Below are 19,357 nucleotides of genomic sequence, written 5' to 3'. Positions count from 1 at the left end.
CTTGATGCAAATAATTACATCTTATGTACCCAGTTAATGCATAATTTACTCAACAATTAGGTATGCTTGCAGACCCCCTGTGTAGTATCTGAAAAGAACTTGTTCACCGAGGGGAAAGGGAAAAGAAATGTTGGGAGGGGGAGGGGGAGGGGGGAAGGGGGAGGGGAGTTTTGGAGTGGCCGCCACGGCAGCACCTGTTGGGGGGTGGGGGTGGGGGTGGGGGTAGGGGGGTGGTGTATTGTGTATGGGGGCGTGTTCCTTCAAGGGAGGAGATCAGAATATAATCTTAGGACGTGCGTGCTATATACATGAGAAGCAAAAAGACATCTACAAGCATGCATGCATGGACACGATAAACTTCTTCCTCCCTCAAAACTGGATCCTCACCTCCACACAGTGCGAAGGTGCGAATGATATAGCAGGCGATCACACCGTACAACAACAAGAACAGTTTTCCGGGGAACGCACGGTTTGAGACCCAGGTGGTCAAACCATCACCTTGAACAGACATTGGAGGCACCAAAAAATTCCTCACCAGTTATGCAATTCAGCAGTAATGCTTTTTACCAGGGGATGGTATGCCGTGTGTATATGCCTGATTGCCTTCTCTGAACCAGGTTCCCCTAGCCACTCCTCATATAAGTTTTTTATCAGGATATTTTCAAAAGGAGTGGAAACCAATATCTGCAAATTTCATAAGTTCCACGCCAATTAGTTACAGACAATCATGTCATACATACAAATTTTAGAGTAGATGTACACGTGCAGATGCAAATGGAAGAAAATCATAGATGCATGGCTTAGCAAAATAAAAGACATCTGCAGGAAAGCAGTTCAGTATGATAAAAAAAAAACAGCAAGCCAAATAACTTTATGACACGTTTATGGATAACAAATTCGTTTCATATTTATTTATTAATTGAAATGCAGAGAATAGTATAATAGATCCGCTGGGCAGTATCCACAACTAATCCTTCATCTCCCAATTGTATTAGACTTGCAACCATCTTCAAAATCGGTGGTTGGGTCATTTATCGGGATGGCCAACCATAAAACCCCAATCCAAAGGAGAGGGAAAATAGTGGTCAAGATGTGTAGAAGCAATGATGGAAAGGCACAATAGAGCATAACGATCAATCATAGGCTTTTTATAAATGCAACCGTATATTGATTTCTAATTTATGATACACATCGACTCCTTCAGAGGGTAGAAATCCAGTGTCAAACATGTCACAGAGCCTGGTGTAATGCTTTTGGATTTCTTCTGCTCCTAAAATTTATCTATTTTTTCCTTTTTGCTCGTCCCACACTTGCATGACAAAACCATGGATCAACCATTCAGAATAACACTAATTACCCATAACCAAAGAATGAAAGGACAGGGGAAAAAACAATATAACCCACTCTTCACCACCGTCAAGGAATCAACCCAACATGGAAATTAATCCCTGCTGAGACAACCTGCAATGACTGAGCAACCTCTCAAGCCCAATTCATTATGCTCCCCAACTCCACTCCCCCTCATCCATTTGCTTGACAAGAAAAATGGCTACCCATGCTAAGCAAGATGAGGAGGAAGAAGAAAAGAAACCAAAGAGGGAAATAAATAAATGAGAATGAGAATATACATACATATGAACCACTGCTATTCTATCTCACGAAGTCACCCATGTCCCCCCTCTCACTCTGATTCTGCCCTCATCTCAGGCCCCATAACCTCTGCCAAACTATTCTGTCACTTCCAATTCCATCCTGGGTCGACTCCCTCAATCCCACTCCCCCTCACCTCAGGCCCCACAACCTTTGCCAAAACTCTTATGTCACTTTTTATTCCATCCTGGGTTGACTCCCTCAATCCCACTCCGCTTTTCCTTTTGTCTGTGACTTGGTCCTTTCCCGTCCCTGCATCCCACTATCTCTGGCCCCACCTGCCTTAACCTAGAGTGTCTCCCCCTCTTGCTCCTCAAGCCAGCCATTGCTCTTCTCCCCCCCCCCCCCCCAAAGCCTAATCCTTTCGTCAACCTGTGGCCCAACAATTTCCCTCTCTTATGAGGCCAGTCCCTCTCTGATTTATCCCTCTCAAGCCCCTCCATCTCTCCCACCCTCCCATGGTCTTTTCTTTGTTCAACAAGGATGCAATAGAGAGTTTGGCCAAGATTGATACCCTTTCCCCATTATACGCCTTGGAGTTTGATGATTGTAGGAGACGCAACCGCTTCTCCAAAGGCGCTAAAAAGCAGATGGCAGTTTCATTGTCGATTTCAACTTGACAAGAAAGAAGAAGAAAAATAATAAAAAGAAGAACTGATTCTCGTTGTTGCCCAGCCTTGTAGCTATTGATTAGGCTTAGTGCTGTCTTTTGTTTCTCTGTGTTGCAAAGGCCTCACCCTTTACACCGTTGTATTCTTCCCCTTCCCACCCACCCCCTTCCTTCGGTTAATGAATTATTTATTCATCCCAAAAAGAAAAAAGAAGAAGTCCACTACACATGACATGCCTCTATATAGGGGTGCAAAATTGGTTCTGATGGCCCCAACCCACCTTCGATTGCCTTGAGGCTGAACAGCATTTGGGCTCAAAATTATAGCCCTCAGGGGCAGATCAAAGGCAAGCCAGGATTATGTACTTGACTAGGGCCAGACAAAACCTACCATCATGCAGGATATTTTTGGCAAAAGTAGGGTAACAATATGGCATTATGCATTGTTTTACTGTTTTCTGCTCAGGGTCAAGGTCTAGGTTAAGTGTCTAACCTAGCTTGCCCCAGCCCAGTAAGGTCAAATTCAGGCTCAAGGCTGGGTCGGGGTAAAGTTCAAAAGCCCAGCTCATTGTTGCAGTCCTACCCCTATACATGGAGGTGAATATAGACAATTGCAATGATTTATGGGAGTCACATTGAACCAAACAACTCAAGAGAATAATTTCAATAATGACACAAGACTCTTCCACAAAAAGAATAATGATCGAGAAAATCATCTAAATTTCCAAAGGAGACTTACACTTTCCATATATGCTGTTTCTAAAGACTGAACTAAATCCTTTGCAGATTGGCCAGCCCTTGGCTTGATTTGACCTCCACCATTCAAACAACCTATAATTCAAAATGAATGAAAATTATTCTGATGCCTGACTTACTGCTGCTTCAGTCAGGACAGACTCCTTAAATTCACTACCAATCCATACAATACACTAATACAGAGAAAGAAAAGAAGGGGGAAGGAAAGCATACCAGACGGACATGCCATGACCTCCAAAAAGTCATAATCACATTTCCCAATTTTAATTTTTCTGACAATATTTTGCAGGTTCCGGAAGCCATAACAGAGTGCGAATTTCAGCACTGTTTTCCCTTCCACCTGCATGGGATCAATAGAACTAATAAGCAGATACACTTAAGCATCACATAAATGCAACCACGAGGTTTGCATGGTGTAGGCATTTATAGAAAAGCCAAGAAAAGAAGAATAGCTGGTGATTTCAGATGTTTCATAACCCCTAACTTCTCCAGGAATCTAGTCTCACTGGAAATCCTATTTCCTAATCTACTAGAGCTCTATTTAAGTAGAGTTCTGTTTTTTAGTTTCTTTCCAATTTGACCACGTTTATCTGTGCCCTGTTCAGGCTGGATTGGGATTCTATAAGTTGTTTCTTGTTTGTCGGTTCCCTTTATTCTTTTAAGTCGTAGAAAAATTACAAAATGGAGTCAATAGTACATCCTATCTGTTTTTGGGTCATCTTTGTAGTTGTGTTATTCTGAGCTTCATTAAATTTATGTACCAGCCATTAAAGCACATAAGCTTGATAAACTAAAGCTAACTTTTTGCCCCTGATGTTCTGTATGATTCAGAATAGCTTTTGTGAGATGCAGTAGCAAACCTTGGCGAGATGCTCAGGTAGAATTGATGGGATTCCAATCTTGTTCCAAGTAAGATTCTTTGTTCATATCAAGCTTTCTGTCTAACATTCTTCATCAATCTATCTATCATCAAATCAAACAAACCCACCCCAAAATTCTGTTCTTTTCCTGGTTTATACATTTCATTTTCATTCATATTCTAGCATGTGAATATCTGTTTCATACAGCAATTGTTCTCATGACGGATTATCTGTTTCACAGAGTGTGGTTACATCTCAAATTCAGATTCAACTCAAGCAACCAGCACGGTTCTTATCCTCAGTTTCAAGGCCCCATTAGGAAAAACCACGGGTCAAGCTTGATTGGTTCAGATTTTGATGAGTATAAGTCATTTAAGGTGAGCAAAATCTATCACTCTTATCCATAGTTTTCAAGAAATCACCTAGGTGTCCAGGCATTTCTCTTGTGGCTTAGGCGCCTGCCACCACGGGTATTCAGCACAAAAGGCTCCTACTGCTTCAAGCTCTGGAGAGGGGCATAATGCCAGCAGCCTAGTTATTACTAGTACAAACTTTAAAATTCAATAGAACCAAGTAGACTGCTAAAACGCAAGAGTGCAGTTAAAAAAAAATTCTAAAACGAATTTCCATTCAAAGTGACATTGACAGCATTTGTGCACACCCATAAGGTTTGACCAAGAGGCACCTCCTTTCAAAATATATAAGCAAGCTTGAATTTGTAGGAAAGTTGGCTTTGTGCTCTATCTAATATCGATAGAAATATCTGAAAATTATTCAACTAGTCAAATTTCTCACAGAAGAACATGATCATATGTTGTATTACTAAAATATCCATATGATTAAAGCTTATTGCCTAACATGGTATTATAATAGGTTTAGTCAGCATTTGTTTCTCTCTGTGATTGCCAGTTTGAGAGTCGTTCAGGTTTCTAGTTTGAAGAATAGAACCCTGGTTCAATGAAGATGATAAACTATTCACTGAACTACAGTTCCCATGAGGATTTAACATGGAAATAAAAAATAAAAAAATTAATTAGGTTTCAGCTTTCGTTTCTCTTTTTCCCTCTTCTTTTTTTTTTTCTTTTTTTTTTCCTTTGGAAGTTTTGTTGCCAATCTCTTCCACTGAGATCTGTGATTTGTGCAATCTGTGCCAGGTGATGAGCATGGTAATTGCAAAGTTTTGGTACGAAGTTCATCTGCAGATTTTTTTATTGATTGCCTGTTTATTACCGATGGCACTGCTGGTTGCTAGGTTTCAGTGTTTTCTGGATTTGAGTTTCTTGAGTTTTTTTTGAAAGTTTATTCAGATCCCGAGTTCAAGATCTGTTTTCTGGTTTCGTTTTCTTCTGCCATCTTAAGAGTTTCAAGCTGCGATCATTGCAAAGTAAGCTTAGTCCCTTGAATCTGGTTCCAACTGCATTGGAGAAATCACATTTTCACTAAGGAGGCGATGGTTCAAGATCTAACTGCAGTGGACCATCATTGTTGTTCAAAGTCAACATCTTCAAAAGGGAGAGGGGGGAAAAAGAAGAATGCAGGAGAGATTGCAAGTGTCGTCATCTTCGATTTTCAGGTTTGAGGGCATTCAATTTTGGGTTCAGATTTGGATCAGTTTTGGGTTCAATACCTGGTCCATTTTCTAATTCTACTTTCTTTTCTGTTCCTGATTTAGATTTTTTTTATTTTGATTTCTCATCCAGTTTCTCGATTCCTAGACTTACCTTATTTTATGTTTCCATTATTGGAGTGTTTCCTCTAATTTAGGCTTCCAAGTTCACTCTTTGGGTTTAATTTGTGTTACCTTCTGGAGAATTCTCTAATTACATTTATGTCAGTCCCGTTTCATTTTTGGGATATTTGCAGATTTGCCATTCTTTTCCTTTATTTACCAATAACCCCCTGAAAAATTATTACAATGTTGTCATTATCTTAGGCTCTTTTTGGTATCAATTCTCATTATCTATTATGCCTATTTAAAAGAAATAAGTACAAGAATTCATTATTGGTCAAGTTATGAAAAATGGTGTGGTGAATTTTGTCAAAACAAATTATGGAATGAAAAATAAATTTGGTGTCAAAATAAAAAATTGTTAGTAAATAATAGTGAACAAGTGATGAAAGAGGAAAAATATATGTTTTTTATTAAAAATAAATAAAATATGTATTGATTATTTTACCCTCATCTTAACCATAAAATTTTAAGTAAACTTGTGCATAACTGAAGAGAATGAAATTCTCACCATAATTCATAATAGACAAAAAGTTCATTATGGATTTTGAAAGTTTTTCTATTATTTTAAATAAAAATAAAACTGATAATAGATGCCAAACAATTTAAAATAATGAAAAAACCTCATAATTAAGAATGATAATTGATACCAAAAAGAGCCTTAATCTACTATAAGGACAGTTTGGAAATTGTTTCTTGGATTCGAACTTGCTAGAAGAATAAAGATTGCATCTACCATAAAGGGCACATAAGAAATTCTTGTTTGGGATCTTTTTATACTGGATATTGGTTGTCATTGATTGTCCACGTGAGAGGGGGATTAAATACTCTTTATATACCTAGTCAAGATGTGTTGAAGAATATTATTGGTGAAGAACTTTATCCTCCTAAGATGGTATTCTACAACAACACCCATACTACTTTTATCTACCTACTTGCCTACTTGTGGTCCGTAGTAACCTACACTACCTTTTACCTACCTACTTGGTCCGTAGTAACCTACACTACATTTTACCTACCTACTTGGTCCATAGTAACCTATACTACTTTCATCTATCTACTTATCTACTTGCAGTCAGCAGTAAACTATGCTACCTTTTACCTACCTATTTGGTCCATAATAACCTAAACTACTTTTACCTACCTACCTACTTACCTACTTGGTCCATAGTAACCTATACTAACTTTTACTACCTACTTGGTCTGTAGTAACCTATATTGCATTTTACCTACCCATACCTTTGCCTACTATGTTGGCTCCTTGCAAGAGCTTATGTGTGGACATTGAAGCTACAATTTTTTCCTACTAGTATGGGAATTCCTCCCTAGTCCCTACTTCGAACATTTTTTGGATAGTGCCTTCAATGCTGCTATACTTATGGATCGTTGATTGTTCTCATTATTAGATGGGTTGTTCAACATGAAGAATTGAAGTTTTTTTTTTTTAAGTTGATTATCTCATGGATGAAGTACTCTTAGTGTTTATTGGCGTTTTCCATTGCTACACGGTTCAAGATTTATGTTGTTTTTCAAGTTTATCCTCATTGTCCAAGCTAGAGTCTTCTTTGTGTATACTCCAGCTTGATGGAGAGTGTTGAGAATCGGACCGCTTTGGTTGGCAGGAATTGTGGTTGCTGCCTTGGTGCTTAAGTTATTGAGTTTCTAATTTAGAAATGCTGACTTGGTTCACAAGTTTTGAAGAATTTGAGTTTCATACTTTCCTTTCTTGGAAAATGTTCCTTGCTGATTAAGGTTTAGGAGAATTAGAAAGCATAATTTTTATTTTCAACATAATTACTATTTTCATCATAGATTCTATTTTGAACTTTCTTTCTAATTTCATGTACTTTGCTTTTTGGTTCTTCTTATTCTGAATAGATTCATGAATCCATTAGATATACTTTTTTATTTCTTTTTTTAGAGGGCAAAATGGCTTGCTTCTCAACTTGTGATCTAGACTATTGAAATCTATAAATAAGAGGTTGTGATTCTAGGAGTTCTAAGCTAGAATAGCAACTGATTGTTGCTGATTCATCATCTTCTTCTTCTTCTTCTTTGGTTTCTTCTTCATTCTCTTTCAAGTTCAGCTGTTGTTTTGGTTGATTAAGGCTTATTCCCTAACACATGTGATTCTTTAATTTTCTTTTTAACATATACATCAACATAATTTCTACGATGCCATTTTTGCCAAATAAAATGGTTATACTGTAAAAAAGAAAACCATATTGCTTCAGTTGCTTCGCCACCTTGATAAGGGCTGAGATTTTTGCCAAAGACTCTTAACTGTTTCCCCCAAATCACTTCATTAATCACCAGTTTGCATTCTCCTACGCATTCAACTGTTCTACACCTGAGATTCATTAATTAGAGCTTGAAGATAACACAGTTGTTAAGGCAATGCCTAGGTGTCCAAGCGGATGCATAAGGGTCTAAATGACAACCGCTCAAGTAAGGCATGTTGCACTGGTTTAATTGATCTAATAACATGTTCTAGTGCTTATTTATGCCAAATATCACTAGTAACTTTCATAAATAAGACGATACCACCTTTATTTGAGTGCAATAGAACAGTAAAAATAAAATTCCAAAAGGATAGAAGTAAAGCTAGTCCCAACAAGCCCCTTAATTGTCTATATGGATTTGATTATAGACAGCCAAACCAATTCCTATTCTGATCAATGATTAACTAGGACCGGTATAAGGATTATTCAGAAAGCAGTTGATCCAACTTAATTCTCTCTCAAGATAGCCATTGACCAGAAATAGTTGAAGAGTATTTTACCAGATGTTGCAGCCTGCAGGTCCCTGCCAGGCAATTGCATGGAGTTTACTGGATTTTTTTTTTTTTTTTTTGGGGGGGGGGGTGGGTTTAATACACTAAAGAGTTTGTTTCCTTGATTTGGGAGGATTCTTTGAACATATTTGCGTGGGCCACAGGGAAAGCTTGTGTGCGAGAAGTTTGAGTATGCTGAAATTTACAAAATCTTGATATAGTTTCTATTTTCATATTTCTTTGTAATTGCTATGAAGGTGCAAATTAGGCAGCTTTCATGTTTCAGTTTCTCTTTTTGAAAAGTTGTAGTTCTTTCATCATAATAGCAATCTAGAAGTTTTTGGCTTTCCAGTCCCCCATGGATGGAGTGTTACTTTGTAATTGTTACCATGGATAAATTTTCGGCCCAGCAAAAAACCGAAATTTTCAGGTTTCAACCAAAATTTTGGTGGAAACCTAGTACCTTTTTTTTATTTTTTATTTTTAATTACAACCATAGGTTTCAGGTCTTATATGACATCCTTTTCATCTACTATCTTGTCATCTATTTGAAGCATAATAAACACAATGGCACTAGTATTTTACCCCAAAAGACCACTCAAAAGTTATCATATTCAAGTATACTAACAAATGATGGGTTCCTACAAGTAAAAATTGTATTGCATACATGCATAGAATTATTGCCATCCAAATGATTATTGGCCAAAAGATGGCCGTAACACCAGACCATTTGTAATATAATTACGTTCATCTGATAGGGTTTTTCAGACAGCAACATGTTGAGCAACATGTTTTCACTTTTTGTCTTCAATAATTCCAGAAAATTGATTGACTTGATGTGTTGATAGGTTGTCATCATTTTCGTCTACTATTTTTAGCCCCCACAAAAAATTCCTCTACCATCAGATGGCTGGATTGGAGGTTATAAAATATATTTCCTTAACTAATTTATTCTGTTTCAGCTTATTTCTCCCATCCCACACTGGATGATCCTGGATTCTTAGCTGTGTCAGCATAATAATACCTTTTATTGACTAAAATATCAAGCCCATCAATTGGTTTGTTTTGCTGATTTAACTCATTGATATCATGTCCACACATTCTATGGGTTAATTAAATAAAAATAATTCAGCATAGCAAGAACCCCCTTTAACTACATCATCAGTTCTCAGTTCTAGAGAATTGTCAAGCAACTCTTTTGTAATTTGGAAATTTACAGTTGGACTGGTTTCAACATTTATCCTTCATTTCTGCCAATAGAATAAACAGTGTACATTGAATCTCGAAGTGCATATGACAACGTGATCCCCCTAATGAATTCCTTCAATTCCAGCCATCAACTATTCACTGTGATTCCAGTCCGGCACATCCTTTAGGCTTCTGGAAATCCCCCTAATGTCTAAACATAGTAATCCAGGACAAGCTATGCAAGCCAAGATCTAAAAACAGCTTACCACTGGAATCACGTTGGAAGTACTGGAACACTAGTTGTCCATGAAAAGTTAAATGATATTATACATTCTTAGAATAGCAGTTCTGGAGTTATGTTCTGGCCAACATTCCAGAATAGTAAAATTGTGTCCAACTAAGCATGCCCCAGAGCTATATAATAAGGTAAGTGAAATTTTGAATGACTTTGGGATGTAACCTTCTTACTACTTATTTATTTATCCTTATTCAGTGTGATTCTGGAAGTAAGCCACTATAATCCACCCATGTTACTCCTACAATACCGTGTGTTACTGCAAAATATTTACCATCCAAAAGGAAAAAAGAGGGGGGGTGACTAAGGTGGGAAAAAGTGCTCACCCCTGAGAGCTAAGTATCACGCATTAAACCCACTGGTACAGTTCAATGCAATTTCCTAATCTAGAAAGGAAGGAAACAGAAACTTACTTCTAGCTTCACTTCTCGAAAATCTGAATTCCGTACTGTTTTGAAGTCAATAGGACCTTGAATTTCTTTGTTAAAGAGCACTTTAGCAGCATGGCGGAAAATTGTTTCTGCATAACCACCAGAGCTTCCATTGACCCCATAAATACGTCCTTCTTCATCAACATTTGTGAGACTGGATGTAGCATCACAGTACAGCATATTAATTAGTAAATTACAGAGGCATGAAGGGAATTATAACAACATGATGAATTTCTTACAGTCTGTCCAGAGGAAGCTCTTCCAAGGCCTTGAAATCCACAGTTTTTGACTGCAGTAGTAAACAGAAAGGACCATTCAATACCTTCCAAATGTAACATACCATGACACTGGCACATAACAAAGCATAACAAAATTCACCTGCATCAATTCCAAAACCTCTCCAGTTGTCAAAACTGAATCCACCTCTGTAATCCTCAGGCTTGCATCTTCAGGGCCATCTTCTCCTTGAGGCTCCACTGAAAAAATAAAATCATCCCTGGCAGCTTCAAGCTTCTTATCATAACATGGCATCACAGTCACATGGTAGACAGTATGTGGCCTATCAAACATGAATGGGATTGAGTTAGTAAAGAAATATATTCAACTCACCTCAACAAAGATTAATCCAAAATAAATGGGGTAACCAATGTCATCAAGAGAGAATATAAAAGTACCCATTCAGCACAAAGCTGAGCTGTCTATATCAAATTTTAAATTAGCTCACACAGAATATTTGATGTCAGAATATAAAGAGCTAAAAGCAACAGGCAGGAAGTGGATAGTGAGGTGTTCCAAAAGGAAAGCCATCCTACCATAGAACTTTAGTAGGTAACGAGATACATAACAGCATCTACCCAATGATTATGGAAATATTGCATTTATGATGATGGATACTGGAGATTGGTGCCAATAAATCGACATTTATGCAACAGTTGGAATTCAGCTGTTAAAATGAATTTAAAGTCCTTATAGATTGAATAAAGGAGAATAAATATACAGCCAACAAACATGTCTGAAAATATTAGTCCAATAACTTTTGTAGATAAATATAACATAAAATTGGAACCGTTATCTTTAAATAAATAAGATGCTACTGGAGCTACAACTGGCCCACGGACATGTAATTCAGACTCTGAAGCATATTACAACCAAATTATTGGCTGAATGTGACGGGAGTTATTGTGACGGGAGTTATCATCTGCTTCAGCATAACCAGCCAGATGTTCTTTGGAATAGGATAGTCTCGTGAAAATAAACTCCCTTTGATGACTGCTTATGGAAATACCACATCTTGAACTGCAATCACTCCAACGGCCAAAACATCGCTTTCAAAATACTACAATTCCTCAATTCCAGATGGCTCAATATTTTCCAGAAACAGGCAACCTCTTTGGCAAGCAATATGCTATTGCCATAAGCTTCACACTAAAGCTGGCTCACCTCATAAACTGCTAACCAACCCAATGGACCATAGGCCAACCAGGCTGGACCACTCATAATGGGCAGAGAGTTTGTTGGGTCTCTCAAACCCGAAGTCATGGGATCAAAACCATCAATTGTCATTGTCTTATTTGAGTTCCTCAAGCTGACCGATGGGTTAGATTAAAGGTGGAAGAACACTGGCCGCAACACTTGACAAGGAATCTTCAATGGTGTCCACAGAAACAGAAGGTCTGCTGCTTACTTCCAAAGGACTTAACAATCTTATTTACTCTCTAATTTTATTCAATTCTAGATTCTACCATAGTTTCTATTCTGGAACATTGCTAAAATTAAGAATTCTAATTTGATGTACACAAAAAGAAAGGGGGAAAAAAAAGAGAGTTCTAATTCGTGTGCCAGGGAAGGCAAGATATTGCTGCCCTTTTCAGATTATAAACACCAAGCAATACCACAGCCTAGAGTTGGAATACAAGCCAATCTAAGCAACAGCTTCCTAAGCTTAAATTTTAACTAAACTATATTGTTGTACTCTTCCTGTGATGGGAGTATTAATAGGGAGCTTAATCAGCCAAAGGACTTCAAATACAAAACAACGGTATTACCAAGTTAAATATTTACTAAAAGTTAAGACATATTTGTTAGCTATTATTTAGCTAAGAATGAGATAAATAAATTGAACCGAACGCAAATCTCCTACCGAAATCCTAGAAGAGTATGGGTTCCTATTTACTCTTTAACTACCAAGTCATGCAACAAAAGTGATCATATGACCTCTAATCAAACCAAGTAGACTCAAATCCGTGATCATCGTAATTCCCACATTTAGGCCCATATACAAAGTAAACTCATCAGACGAAGACCCAAAAACTTGCATGGACCAATACTAGACTCATTTGAGGAAAATAAACCCAAATTGTTGGTAATTCTGCATCATCCTGAATTTCTGAATCCATCCCTAACCTCCTAGTTCCATAAAACCAAAATTAGACTTGATCCAAGCATCCAAACGACAGCATACATATACATAGTCCCCAGACCCTCCTAACAAACCGTCGGAACCTGATTGCACATTGGCAAGCGAAGAACTAGAATTTCATCATTTTACTTATTTTCACAGCACCCCAGGAAAACCCTAATTTTGCTGAAACTTCAAATTTGACATTCAAACTTATCTATGAAAACCCAAACCTTCACCAATAGACTCCCCTCATTTATTAGTCATAATCCGACCATCAAAAACCTAACTACGACCTAACTATTCAAGGGGACACCACAATGATGTGGAACCATCACCAAATAGGGCTTCCTTAAAAATAGTCTAGGATTGGGTCATATAAGTATTGGGCCTTTGATTCTTTTTGGTTTAATTTGTCAACAGCCAATTTAATGGACCTAAAATATGGGTAGAAAATAGGAAAACGGGATTCATTTCATTAATTTGGTTTAGTGTCTATTGTAAATGTATTTCCTTTATTATTTCAACTTACTAGTCAATCTAGGTTAGTTAATGCATTACAGATTGGGTTAGGCATTTCCTTATTAGCATAGGAGTCTATTTTGGAGTTAATTTATAATTTTGAGTCCTAATTTGAATTTGAAGCTATGCAAGCCCATGTAGCCAATTGCTCAACTGAGCAATGAATTGATGAATTGAATTTTGAGTTTTGTTTATTGCTGCCCATGAGGTACAATGGCATTTGAAACTATTTGAGCTATAAAATATTGATATAGATGCAATTGCACAGTTGAGCCATGAATTGACGAATTGAACTTTGAGTTTTGTTTATTGCTGCTGGTAAGGTACAGTCTATCTTTTATGCAATTTCTGCCGGTAAGGTACAGGTTTTCCCCCCTCTTATCTTCTACCAAGAATATATTTTCTCATTCAATCTGATCTTCAACGGAAGTAAGTTGATTTCCCTTTCTTTTTTTCCCCCTTAAACCCAAGCCATTACAACCAACCTCCAGCCCAAACCTAACCATTACAATCCAATCTGTTTACCCAAAAAAAAAAAAAAAAAAAAAAAAGCCATTACAATCCAATCCAATCCATTAAAAATCCATCATATAGTCCATATTATCATCCCCTTCTCCCAGTCTAGAGTCTACATAAAAAACCATCTGAAAACCAAGGTTCTGAACACCTTTCTTGAATTTCCGTACTCCCCGAAAAAACACAAACTTCCAACTTAGGTCTACATCAATATAACCATTGGAATAATTCCACACAGAGGGATCATCCGTACATACCATTACCTAAGTTGTCCCCAAGTTTTACACTAATCTAATAATTTCTCATACCATATCTCAAGAACCTCCATCCACCTGTATAGCTTACTACTATGAATCTCTCCAAAACTATCCAACCACTATAACATTGTTCTTATGCATCACAATTAAATTTCCCAAAATCTTCCAACTCTAAACACTTACCTTTTGAGATAAGATCCTGGAAAGTTGGCCCTACTTGAAACTCTTCAATTTAGGACTGCATTACACACCCTATTTTGACCTACATAAATTAGGTTGGTTCATAGTAGATCTGGGTTACTGGCTCCTAGTTGATCTCCCATCAATCTACAACTGCACCAAATTATCATATACGAAATTCCCTATTTGATTTGAGTAATTACTCTTTTTGAGCATTTTGCAAAGGAAAAAAGTCTGATGTCAAAACAGATGTTTAGGACCTTCAATCAGATGTGCAAGAGTCTGAATGCAAACATCACATGCTTATGTGATAGAGTGTGCAGTGCGCTCAAAATCTAGGAAAATTTGGTATGTGTTGAGAACACCACAAAAAAAGAAAACCATCAATCACCAATCGTCAAATCCTCTACAGGTAGATCTAATAGTAATAGCTTGATCTAGTTACACGAAGGGGAAAGAAAACAAAACTTGATCTAATACTACTCCACACATTGAGTATAATAAAGGGGCATCTCATAGCTACAAGTGTAACATTAAAAAAAGGGTTCTTGAGAACCTCAAAATACAAAGCCTCCATACAAATTTCCACTCCAGCTGGAAAAACAAGTTTTATCATACAATCTTTTGATAAGAAATTATAGTACATGGAAGGAAGATCGAGGATAAAGAACTAACTTGAAACCCATTTTTTGACAGATGTGATGTTTGATGGCAGCCCCAATTGCTTGTTGAGGACTTTTCACAGAGGAAATATAGGGCAGAATATAAGATCCAAGTGTTTTTTCAGCATAACAAACCCAACCTGAAAGCAAAAATTATCACTACATCAGCATCTCATGACACAAATCAAACATATTCTAAACCTAAAATCATCCACCAAAACCTTAAAATCTGCAAATTTTATTTACTCTCGTTCTACCCACATGAGAATTCAATCAAGTTTAGTGGACAACAAAAACATCACAGTATCTGGACTCGATTCAAAGCCCACCCCAAAATCCCCTCAAACCACTTTGACCAGACATCCCTAGATTCTCTCAACTACTATAAAATTTAGGAACTGAAATTCCTCCATCAAAGTTGGTTCTCTAGGCAGCAACATTCCAGCAACAAGGTTCAAGCCCACCGGAACCTATAATAAACCCTTTGCCCCTTTGAAACCCCATGGTCCCTAAATAGTTCTGTTGATATTAAAAGTCCTAACTTTGGTCTTCAAAACTATTGAAGCTGCATTGGCATCAGCATATCATAGACTAACTGATCAAATAGTAGGACATGGAAGATACCTGGGCAAGCTGAAGAAAGCATTGGGAGGGATGAATTCTGGCCTTCTGCATCAGTTGAATGGCGACGTCTAAATCTTGTAACAAATTCATTACAAGCTTCAACAAGTACTAAATCTCTACTGCAGCCTGTATCAAATACAGCCTTTACACCCAATGACTTGAAGAAATTTGTCAGCTTCCTGAAAACCTTAGAAAAAGAAAAGAACAGGTGTTTTCAGAAGCACACATTTATGATAATCCACACATATCAAGCAACCAACACCACAACCCCTAAAAGAGAGGGGGATGCAAATGTACAATTCAAGGTAAAATGTTCATAAATTCGGATGTATTCTTTGCCACAAAAGCAAAGAAAGCAATGAGATGTAAGCTCTTGCACATCATCTTACCTGGGATGGAGAAAGACCAAAATGAACAGCTAAAGCAGCCCTTGATTGTGGAGAAAGAGAGACAATAACAGCCTTTCCAGAGTCTAGATTAGAAAGGAACTCCTCCAAACTTTGCTTCTCAAGCATCACTGTCTCTGCAGATGTTACGCAGCCACTGCATTACAGAAGAAAATTACTTATCTAACTCAAAATTAGAGGAATATGGTTTTTAAGCTGTATTTAAAGATAAGCAGCTGAAATGGAAGAGGAGGAATGAATAATCTGCAAACCAGCCAGTTAAGAAAAATAGAATATAGGTCATAAAGAGGGGGGAAAACGTTCTGTTTTACAATTTCTTGGGAGATAAGCATCCAGCAACCAGGTGAAATCTTCACTGAGAAGAATACCTCGTGAACAATGGTTCCTTTTGCAATTTGTTGGGGTAATTGGGAGGAAACAGCTATCAGTGAAAGAAATCAGATAGATTTGAGAGGGATGTACAGTTTAGTGCAACTGCTAGTAACAGCTGAAAGTGAAAAGGAATGTGCAGCATTTTCCGATGACCAGGGGCGTGGTTCCCAGCAATGATGTTGTCATGATGCTTTTGATTAACCTTTATCCCATGCTTCAAAATTCCCAAATTCCACAGCACCATTACAGATACATATTTAAGCATCTCCAACATAACTATCAATCACATAATGAGGGTTTCCTAATTTTCAATGTTAAATTTTCACCCGATATAAAAGCATAAACAAAATGCAATACAGTTTCACGATCATGTAGTGTAAAAACTTGTTAAGGATAAAGTAGCCAAGCAGTGGTAAGTTTTAAATCTGGACATATACGCGTAGTTCAATATTATGGACAAAGAACCACCACTTTCGTTCATTAATTTTGAAATAAAACTACAAAATATGCAACAGAGTGCAACAGTCATATTCTTCTGAAAGGATAAAAACGGCAATATCTATGTAACATTACCTGCATGCTAAGCAGTCCCTCAATGAAATTTTAACTGCCTCAGTTTGAGATAATTTGCTTGGAAAAGCAGCGTTCTCTTGGTTCTGTATGATAAGATAAGATTCAAACAACCAAAGAATGTTAACAACAACTATAGAGGGAAGTGATGGATTTGCAATACTTTGCTTTTCGACCAGTTCAACATTGAGCTAAAATAACTTAAGACAAACTAGAAATTTATGAAATCTCCACGTTTAAATTAAAAACTCCGATTAAGCAATCATGGCATACCCACTGAGTTCATATCCTACCCGTAACGCGGAGCATACTGGTTGGGTCCACAATAAAAATTTTAAATTTGGAAATGTAATTAAATATACACTCGAAACATACGAAATTGTACACAAACCTCAGTTCTGAGAATTGACCCCAAAAAAACAATAATAATAATAATTCAAATACATAATCAAACCAACAAAAACAAATAACTCGTTAGCTAGTCAGTCGAATTCCTCCATGGAATTCACCAGAATTGACAGAATAATAAACCGGATTAGAACTGTTACCTCTGCTTTATCCTGCTTCGTCGTCGTGTTTGCCTTGAGACCCTTAAGAGAAACAATGCAAGCTTGCGATGGTGCGATATAGTCATTGAGATCTCCAATCCTCAGAGTTGGGGAGAATCTCTCCGACATTATGAGGTGGGAGAAAGAGATAAATCAGAACTCAGAATCAAAAATATAAGCTCGCAGGTTCTGCTAAGATAACCGATTAGGGTTTCAGAAGCTAGAGAAGAGACGCAAAATTGGACTAGAACAGGTCAGTTCCGTGGAAATTATTTCAGTCTCAACGTAGAGTAGTAGGATTTCTTGAATTCCAACGAGAGACAAGGAGAGAGAGAGACGGTAATTGAAGGCGGTGACTTTAAAGCTTCTCGTTTTTATATTTGGGAAGAGGATCAGTTTTAGGGAGAAAGCCGAGAAGGAAAATCAACGAAAGCAAGTGAGACGAGACCTACTATTTTTAACTTCGTGTCGTTAGAACGTGCAGTGCACGTGTGGACCACGAGAGTCAAATGGTACACCTGGCACATCCACAGCCCTAGAAAAAGTATCAATGAGTTCGAATTTTGGTTCGATAACAAACCGATTTTTTTTGTTCATAGCGGTTCTAACATTTATACATGAGTAAATTACACTAGCACTCCAAAATGGAGGCTTTAAAACACTGACATCCCATGTTTAAAAAACACAAAAAACTCAAAATTAGATTTTTATTGGATATACTTTTCAGATTTATTACTGAATATAATTAAATTACTATTTATTTTTAAAAATATCTCTATAATAAATAATGTCTGAAAGGTTTTCATAGATAATTTGGACGGATATATCCAATAAAAATCAAATTTTGGGGGTCGCTATGCTTTTTAAACATACAATGGGATGTCAGTATTTTAAGGCCTCTATTTTGGGATATCAGTGCAATTTGCTCTTTATATATTTGATTGATAATAATCTAACATTAACTCTCATGGAGAAGGAACCTTTTTAGGGTTACGTACCTCTTTATAAAATCTTAATTCTCATTAATTTGTTATTCAATTTATTGTAGATGCCTGTTGATAGGCTACCTATTTTCAGAGAGTTGATTTTTAAATGTCATGAAACATCCATCTACCACATCGATGGATCATACGTACATTGAAACTATTATTAAATAGAAAAAATATGTTTTGGATTGTTCATACATCAAATTTTAATATTAAACCCAATCGAATCTCCCAGTATATTTACATACCAAGTTTGTTCTTGAGCATCTATATTGATATATTGAAATTACTTTGGTATCTTTCAACTCTAAGCAAAACCAAAGGATATTAAGATCCAGAACTAGATAACTCAAATTTTGTCTTGTGATTTTTGAGAAACAACGACCCAACATTAAGATCCATGGCAGCCAATGATACTCATCTTTTCAATCTTTTGTGGCCATTCATAATAGGTCACATATTCTGGCCATTCATAATAGGTCACATATTCTCAAGAGCCTTGGAGTTTGCAGGGATTTACAAGCTTTTTTGCCATAAAAATGACTGCATGTTCATAACTGAGTTTTTTGAATACCCCAGGGAGGCAAATGCAAAATGTCATTTTGTTTGGATAAAGTCTTAGAGTCTAAATGAAAATTACACAAAAAATTAATACCAACTTCATACATTAATAAGAGTTCAATGCACTTAATTCAAAGTGAACTGAACCAAATCTTAACAAGAAAACACAAGTTTAAATATTTGAAATTCCCCTATCAATGATTTTTAAATAACTAATTATTTCTTAGTTTAAAAATAACTTTTCATTTTTATATTGATTTTGCAAATCTTTCAAGGGAAAAGACGTTAATCATGTTATATTGCTTAGTCAATTCAACCATTCAAATCAGCATGAAACTCACACCATTATGCTTATGAGGAAGGTGAGGTATGTAATCAATCAGCAATGAAGCTAAAATTTCTGATTTGATGCATAGCCAAAAATTGACACTTCAGTTTTTCTCAGATTATTATACTGGACAT

General features: G+C 36.8%; 1 protein-coding gene across 1 annotated transcript; it reads right to left on the bottom strand.

The window, feature by feature from the left end:
* Positions 1-214: 214 nt before the first annotated feature.
* Positions 215-17,757, bottom strand: LOC149002983 (protein NAR1-like). Its single transcript, XM_089136392.1, has 11 exons — positions 17,349-17,757; positions 16,804-16,886; positions 15,841-15,994; positions 15,452-15,638; positions 14,841-14,967; positions 10,671-10,851; positions 10,532-10,581; positions 10,275-10,446; positions 3,230-3,356; positions 3,000-3,091; positions 215-684 (listed from the first exon to the last, which is right to left on the bottom strand). The coding sequence occupies exons 1-11, from the start codon at positions 17,475-17,477 to the stop codon at positions 532-534; spliced, it is 1,455 nt and encodes a 484-aa protein (XP_088992518.1). The 5' UTR covers positions 17,478-17,757; the 3' UTR covers positions 215-531.
* Positions 17,758-19,357: the final 1,600 nt, after the last annotated feature.

Source organism: Hakea prostrata, chromosome 10 (genome assembly GCF_041222555.1).
Source record: "Hakea prostrata isolate BN-2017 chromosome 10, UWA_Hpros_2, whole genome shotgun sequence".
NCBI lineage: Eukaryota > Viridiplantae > Streptophyta > Magnoliopsida > Proteales > Proteaceae > Hakea > Hakea prostrata.
Note: the sequence above shows the minus strand (reverse complement) of the source record. Positions and strands in the feature narration are given on the sequence as shown.

What these genes read in the sequence shown, in the direction of transcription:
- LOC149002983 (XM_089136392.1), bottom strand. Translation starts at nt 17,477, where the DNA reads ATGTCGGAGAGATTCTCCCCAACTCTGAGGATTGGAGATCTCAATGAC. An exon ending in TTGGTCTTTCTCCATCCCAG is followed by an intron (nt 15,639 to 15,840) that starts GTAAGATGATGT and finishes TCTTTTTCTAAG; the next exon opens with GTTTTCAGGAAGCTGACAAA. An exon ending in GCTTTCTTCAGCTTGCCCAG is followed by an intron (nt 14,968 to 15,451) that starts GTATCTTCCATG and finishes TTTTGCTTTCAG; the next exon opens with GTTGGGTTTGTTATGCTGAA.